The 7,947-nt window shown below is 39.9% G+C and overlaps 1 protein-coding gene across 1 annotated transcript in view; it reads right to left on the reverse strand.

Moving 5' to 3' along the window:
* Positions 1-7,533, reverse strand: part of LOC135444271 (dynein axonemal heavy chain 5-like) — a 150,911-nt gene extending 143,378 nt beyond the window's left edge. The window contains exons 1-6 of the mRNA XM_064705671.1: positions 7,414-7,533; positions 7,113-7,299; positions 4,294-4,394; positions 2,647-2,835; positions 2,470-2,544; positions 59-145 (exon numbers count right to left, since the gene is read on the reverse strand). Coding sequence (XP_064561741.1) covers positions 59-145; positions 2,470-2,544; positions 2,647-2,835; positions 4,294-4,394; positions 7,113-7,275 — 615 coding nt within the window. The 5' untranslated portion in view covers positions 7,276-7,299; positions 7,414-7,533. The remainder of the gene's footprint in view (positions 1-58; positions 146-2,469; positions 2,545-2,646; positions 2,836-4,293; positions 4,395-7,112; positions 7,300-7,413) is intronic.
* Between the last annotated feature and the right edge of the window lie 414 nt (positions 7,534-7,947).

Raw genomic sequence — 7,947 nt, forward strand, 5'->3', positions numbered from 1 at the left:
TAAGCCTTTTCAATATTCTACTTTTTAAAGGTCATCTAAAGATTTTTTTCAACCATACCTCTGTGGAACCCATGGTAATAAATAAATTCTTCTGTGGCAAATTGTTTGTTGACCCATCTGGCCTCACTGATGCATTCAAGTTTTGCTAGCAATTAAAATATAAATAAGAGGTTAATAAAATAAAAACTATATCATACAAATACTTCCTCCACTTGAATATGTGAATTATAACTAAGTCCATTTTGATTCACTTTGTAATTCCCAGATAGAAATCATGAGGTTTGCATTCTCTGGAGAATAAGTTTTGCCTGAATCCCAGTAAATAGTTTCACAGACCCATTATTTCTGGGAAAAAAAAACAACAACAACAATAACAACAAAAACAAGAAGGCGGAAAAGTCCCAGAAAAGAAAACAAAATTAAATCTGAACTGATTCCTACTGAAACTTTCTCTATGAGAACAAACTGAATGTCTCTCAGAAACAATCACGTGCTTGGTCTGCAAAGTCAAAATGTAATTGTGAATGGGATTCACAAGCAATGCCATCAGCTAGATCCTGTCAACAATGCAAAGAAATTTAGCTTTCTGCCCCATTTCTTTAAACAGACATCACAGAAAAATCTTCTCTCAGGGAAGCCTTGCTGCCACTGGTCCCTCTCCACTGACATGTATCTTTACTTCTCTTTGAAGGAACAATAAAGCCTAAACCTAATAAAGATCTGCTTCCCTCTAATTATGTGTCATGTATTTTGGAAAACAATCTGTTGAAACTTGGAAGAATGTGATCAAAAAAAAGTGGGACAAGCTTGCAGGTATATTGATCCTTAAAGCTGAGAAGAGCCTTCTTTCTAGGAAGTCAAGTGTTCAGCTCCTGTTAGACTGAACATGAGATGTGTGATATACAGGGGTGGCTCCTCACTCCCACCCCAAATCAGCATCTGCTGACCCCTGCACGTGGTTTCAAGTGAACACCATGCATCTAAGATGCTGAAAAAGAGAGATGAAGAGATGAGAAGCAGCAAAGAAAGGATCTTTGATAAATCTTGGTAAGGACATGCCTACTAGTCAGGCCAATAGTCTGCCCTGCTCAGTATTTTGTTTCCAAGAACAACAGGGCACATCTAATACTGCCTTGAGTAAACTCCAATTCTCCAACGTGCTTGAAATCAAATTGTTGACAGAACAGCCAAATTAATGAGATCTCTTCACTCATCAGAATGTGGTGAAGGAGGCTAGAGATGGCATTTATACTTTCCATCAGAAACATTCTTATGCTATGCTGCTTCTGAAACAGAACTCTCCCTTTTCTTTTTTAATGGTTAAAAGGGTCAAATTAAAACAAAATTAAATGCAGCAATGAAATGTTTCATTTAACCCAGGCTAGGCATTTATTCCTGATTTGTCAGTTAAGGAAAACAATGTCAAGATTTTTAGTTTCATCTTGATTTAAGTCAGAGAGCAAGAGATCCATCCCAGAAATGTGCATGCCTAGTCCCAGTGTAACGAAAACTGATTAAACTGTTTTGACAGCAGAGCTCATTCTGTGTTTTGCAAAGTCTCTAAGCAATTCCAGTAACACTTAACAGTTTTTTTAATTTATCTAAGTTATAATGATTCTGTAATTCATTCTGTATTTAACTGATGATCCAGAATTATCAGTTGAGGAGTTTTTCTCCTCAACGAGCCCAAAATACCAGTGCAGGGTGAATTAGCTCTCCCTACCTCCTCACAGCACAATTTGAAAGGACTGATGAAGGACTTCTGCAGTTCTGGAAGCCCACAACCATTGTGTTAGACAATGTCAAGGTCACTTGGCACCTTCTGATATCACACAGTGGAAGCTGAACAAATTATTTCACTCTTTATGCAGAGGCTTCTCCTTCTCAAAACTTAAAGGGAGAAAAATACAACTTGGGGACCACAACTGCCTTATTTCTGGTCACAGTTTTCCAAGCTTATTTTCTGCAGAATGGGATAGATCTGAACATGATGCCACTTTAATTTAGAAGGAAATTGCATTATTTTCACCCTCTTGATTGAGTGCTTTGTCCATAGTGGAGTTGGTGCAGTTCAAACCAAAAGAAAATAAACTGGTTCTTACACAGACGGCTCCTCCATTTCTATAATACTTATGCTAGCTAATCTAGTATTTTAAACTCTGAATACCATGAACACTTTGTCTCAATTATCTTTATCACTTTTGAAATCTGAAGTTTTACTCTGCTTGGCAATTTTAAAGTTTTCTTTAGACACAAGAACAGTGTCAAACTACACCACAAGGCATCCTGCAATTTCCATGTAAGCCAAGATGGAAGTATTTAAACAGTGAGGTCCAAATTCTTTCCACACCATTCTTTCCACATCAGAATTCAAAAAATCCATTAAGATTTTTTGAATTCTGCAAGTCATGTGATTCATTTTTTAAAAAATGCAAATTTGCTTTTGCAGAAGCAATAATGGAAACATACCTGCAGTACATCTTGGTAAAAGAAGAGCAACTTTTTAAGTCCACTAGGAGCAAAGAATTGTTCTATGAGTTGAAACTAAAAAAAAAAAAAATACAATTGCAGATAATTGTGAGATAGCTTCAAATCACTGAAAATTTTGGAAATATTTCTTGTAATAACAATTTAATCAGTATTTACCTTGTCATCAGAAATAATAGTCTCCTCCACTTGCTGCTCACTCAAGTCTATCCCATCTGCTAATCTTGATATCAAATACCTGTGTCTTCCATCTATCTGAGCTCTTCTCTCCTCTTTGGTTACTTTGGCTTGCTTGGCTAGTTCTTCTCTGCTTTCACTGGAAAGTACTTTACTTTTCTTAACAGTGGACTACAAAATAGAAGTTTTATTACAAAAAGATTATTTTTCCTCACTTAAAGATTGTATTTTATATTGTTGATCTTTAAGCTGGTTTCATAAACTACGTACCTATCAGAAACATGAAAAAATTACAGGTAAGGAATGTAAAGGGAAAAGTAATAATTAACTTGCTAGGCCTGAATTATTTCTCAGTATAAAGCTGCTATGAAAACTACATATCTGAAACTCCAGGATCTCAGAACCAAATATGGATCCATGCTAAGGTCACAACATAAATTTAGTACTATAACAGCTTTCATTCAAATCTCAGCTTTGTGAATCCAGGTTCCAAACTTCTATATGTCCATATTCCAGATTTGGAATTGATCTCTACACTGCCTGCATTTTAAGATATAGTATCAAGTTATTACCCTAAAGGAAATAAATAAACCAAATCACTATAAAATCAGTTACTGCAGGAATAAATATACATTTGATGATTAATTTACAGATCATATAAAGGCAGCAGTGCAATTATAAAGGAGATTTATGTAAAAAAAGTATTTTCAAAATCTTCCTATCAGTGTGAACAAGACTGAAAATAGATATGATGACTAACATTTTTAAGTCAACAGAAAATCCTCAGGAGATATATGGAAAACTAAAGATTTGGGTAAATAAGTAACCACACGGATCATTTCTCTCTACACACAGCTCCCACTGACATGAGTATCTGGGTTTTGGAAATGTCTGAATTGTCTCTGTACCTTACAGTTTTTACTGGAGAGAAAAAAGATAAATTACATCACTTGCCAGTACTCTACACTAATTGGAATTGTAATTAATCAACCCTACTCTTGGATTAAAAAACAAGAAAGCTGGCCAACTTGCACCTTTGCTTCCTACCACTTCGTCTTACCACAGACTCTGAATGAATGTTTTTCACCTACTCTCTACCTGAACCTCTTAGACACCAGGAAACAGTGACTGAATACCTGTAGTTGTTGGTCAGTACCCTTTTGATATCTCTAAAAGTTAATTGTGATTCACTATGTAGTTCCCAATTAAACTCTGGTTTCCATCTCTGGTTTTATCATCTCTGGTTTCCATGTCAACAACTGGATCTCTTTTTTTGCATATGCCTTCCCTAATTAACTATGACCTTATTCAAGCATTCTCAAACAACATTCATTTTCCTCATGGCAAAGGAAGGGTATTAACCAGTGGATGATAAAAAAAATGTCTCAAAGAACCCAAAATCTGAGCAATACACCTTATGAGCACAGAAAGTCAGTGCCCTAACACTGTAGACACTTTTGAGTCGTTCACTGTTTATTTTTCCTTGCAACTAACAGAGACTGAAGGAACTCAGCATGCTTCAATATTAGACAAGCTTTTGTCAGTGAAGACTTAAAGAAAAATCTATGTAGAAGAACATTCAGCAGACAAAAGGTCACCCACGACCTGTTTTAGAACAAAAACACTTGCCGGAAGAACAGTAGTCAGAGATGATCCTGTGGCAGCAGATCCTAGCTCGCTGTTCCTTGTCTGCAAGTTCCCTCCATGTCTATGATACTTGCTTTCTGTCCCTAATGAAAAGAAATTATAACTTCTAATTATTCAAGTACAACAAATGCATTTACAATACCTGCAGTGTTGTGTCTTCATATTTGCTAGCTAACGCCTTCTCATACTGGGGAAAATGAGACCATTTTATTTCTCAAAAAATGATATTTACATCCCATCACTGGCAGCAAATAGGATCTCCAGTGGAGCGTGCAGTAATGCTTACGAGCAGCTCACCAAACTTCCATGAATTACTGTTTAATCTATTTTATATAAATAATAAGGTTGTGCCTAAAACTCAAATTCTAATAGCACTGATTTCCATATAAATTTTCTATCAAATTGTATCTCTTTTTGCCTGATTAATATGCACAGGATCATAGAATGGTTGGGATTGGAAGGGATACTGCTCAAGCAGGGTTACTGAAAGCCAGTTGTTCAGGACAGTTTCCATATGCCTTTTGGGTATCTCCAAGGATGGAGACTCCATAACCTCCCTGGGCAATCTGCGCCAGTGCTCGGTCACCTTCACAGTGATTCCTGATGTCCAGAGAGAACCTCCTGTGTTTCAGTTTCCACCATTTATTGCCTCTGGTCCCATCACTGCACACTGTGGAGAAGAGCTTGACTCCCTCTTCTGTACACCTCATCTTTACATGGTCCCTTCAGGCATTTACATACATGGAGAAGATCCCATGCAGATGCAGGTCTTACCCTTTCCTCATAGGACAGGTGCTCTGCTGCCTTCATCATTTTCATAGCCCTTCACAGGACTCCTTCCAGAACATCCATGTCTCTCTTGTACTCCGAAGCTTAAAACTGGACACCCTGCTCCAGGTGAGGCCACGCCAGTGTTGAATGGAGAGGATGGATCATCCCCCTTAACCTGCTGGCAATACTCCTTATCCAGCCCATGGTATCATTAGCCTCCTTTGACACAAGAGCCATTCTTGGCTCATGTTCAACTTGCTGTCCGCCGGGAATCTCAGCTTCTTTCCTGCCAATCTGTTTTCCAGCTGTTCAGCCCTCAGCTAGTATTGTTGCATGAACTTGTTCATCCCCAGGTGCAGGAATTTTCTCCAGCCTCTCTAGGCTCCTCTGGATGGCAGTACAACCCTCTGATTCTTCAGCCAAGCCTCCCTTTTAGGTGCTATCAGCAAACTTGCTGTGGGTACCCTCTGCCTCATCCTCCAGATCATTAATGAAGATGTTAAACAGGACTGGACCCCCAGAGTACACTGCTACCTTCTGGGCTCCAGCCAGACTTCGTGCTGCTGATCACCACCCTCTGAGCTTGTCTGTTCAATGTTTTCAATCCACATCACCTTCTGTTCCGACAACCCACACTTCCACAGCTTCTCTCTGAGGATCTTACAGGAGAAAAGGGGAAATTTAAATTGCAACTGCTCATCAGTGTACTTTGTAACCCAGGAACAATCTGGCATAGAGAGAGCAAGAAGGTCCAGCTGCAGAAGGGGTTAAGCTGGCTGGAAGCAGGAAGGAATACCAGAGGCAGAACAATCCCTTGTAAGGGAGTATAGTTTCCTTTGGTGATAAGGAACAGCCACAGCTTTTTCTTGTAGCCATCCTGGAATGCCTGGCTCAGAATAAACCTTTGGGCAGCAGAGCTGGTGCTGGGGGATGGAGCCAAGGCTGGGCTGGGGTGCTCCATGCTGATGCTCACAGGATGGGTACTGGTGCAAGTGTATATAAGGAACTGGCTCAAGAAACATCTTTCAGACTTACTGTAGAATCAGTTATGGTTTAAAGACTGTCCAAAGCACTGTTTATTATTTTTTTTCTATATTTCAGTACAAATGTGTGTCTAACTCACCTCTGGGGGAACAATAAAAAATTCTCAACAGGAGAATGTCAAAGGCCTTACTGAAGAAAAGGCAGACCATAGTCACTGCACTCCTCTCACCTACCAAACCAAACATTTCATTTCAAAAGGAAATTAGGTTGTTCACATTTCTTCCCTTGCTAAATGCATGCTGATTACTCTCAGGTACCTTCTTGTTCTTGGAAATGGTATCCAGGATTAGCTGCTCCACCACCTTCCCAAGGACTGAGGGGAGGCCAACTAGCCTTTAGTTCTCCTTTTTGTCCTTCTAGCTTTCCTCCAGGCCTCACAACCTTCTCCCAGTTGCCATGAATATTTATTTATTCAGTACTAACACTAACATGATCCTCTTCCACAAGGTCAGTGAATACATAAGGAAAGTGGACATGGGTAAGGGATGCACCCACAGGCACAGAGGTAGATGGCCATGTCCAATAACCTTTGAACTAACTAATTTAATCTATTCTCACTGTTAAAGTATTCCAGAAAAGAAATACCATAATATGTGTCATATTGTAAAGTACACTATATTATGGACTACTACTCATTTTAATTTTTAAAAAATTGTTTGAATCATGTTACTATGGCTCAACACTAGGAAATTTTATATAGTATCAGAGTTGCTCAGTGGATGACCCTGTAGATACATACATACATACATACATACATACATACATATATAAACATGTATGCATATGTTTATTTATATGTATATATTTATTTATAAAGCTGAAAACTGCACATTCAGCACACACAGTCCCTACACCGGCAGATTCAGAACAGCACACCCAGTATATATAAACTTAAACACTCTACTTAATAATTGGTGTCTCATTTTCTTCCTGGATTTTTTTCCCCATACAAAGCTGATATTAAGTACTCATTATTTTTCCCTTACCTTTCCTTATAGCAATGAGAGGTGGAGAGAGATCAATATGAGGCTTAGAAGAAAGTTGTGTTGCTCTCAGTTGCTGTGACTCCTGCTGTGCAGAGTGACCATGAGAGGAGCTGGGCTCGCCTCGTACCGCTAATTCGGTTTCACCTCCCACAGTCTCCTCCATCTGCACCACCCCAGAAAAATCAACCTAAATCAACAATACAGAAAATAACTACGCAGTGTAACATTGTAATAAAGATACCTTCAGTATTGTTATCAGCAACAATATGATAGACTAGCAAGGAAAGGGGGGAAAAAATACCTCTGCTTTCAGTCGGTGATTTAAAAAGAGAAGATCTAAGCAGTTTTCGAAATGATAAAATCTTCTTTAAGGGTGCCTGTTACCAAAACTTTATTTCTAATTACATAACTATACTTTCTGTCCAGTCAAACTGCCGCAGGTGGGAACTCACGCTCTGGGGACAGGTTAGGCTCCTTGGGGAGCTCCTGCAGGCGCAGGTCCCGCCGCGAGGTGCGGGGCACGGAGCGCCGGCGGCCGCTTCTGCCGAATCCCAGGCAGGGCTTTACGCCTGCGGTCTCTCCTTGGCGCTTGGAGCCGCTGGCAGCTGCTATGGCAACCCCGACACAAACCCAGCGGGCAGCCCAGCCCCCGCCAGGCACCTCGCCCGCCCCGTTCCCCATTGCATTCGGCAAGCCGGTGCTCGTTTCTTTACCACCTGTCTTTTAAAAAGAGAAAAAGCAGTTTTCTCTCACGTATAAATTAAACCCTAAGCACGCAGCTCCCCTGAGCCTCAGCGATTGCGAGGTGCCGAGCCAGGGGAGGCCGCGGTGAGAG

This window comes from Zonotrichia leucophrys, chromosome 2 (assembly GCF_028769735.1).
Source record: "Zonotrichia leucophrys gambelii isolate GWCS_2022_RI chromosome 2, RI_Zleu_2.0, whole genome shotgun sequence".
NCBI classification, from domain to species: Eukaryota; Metazoa; Chordata; class Aves; order Passeriformes; family Passerellidae; genus Zonotrichia; species Zonotrichia leucophrys.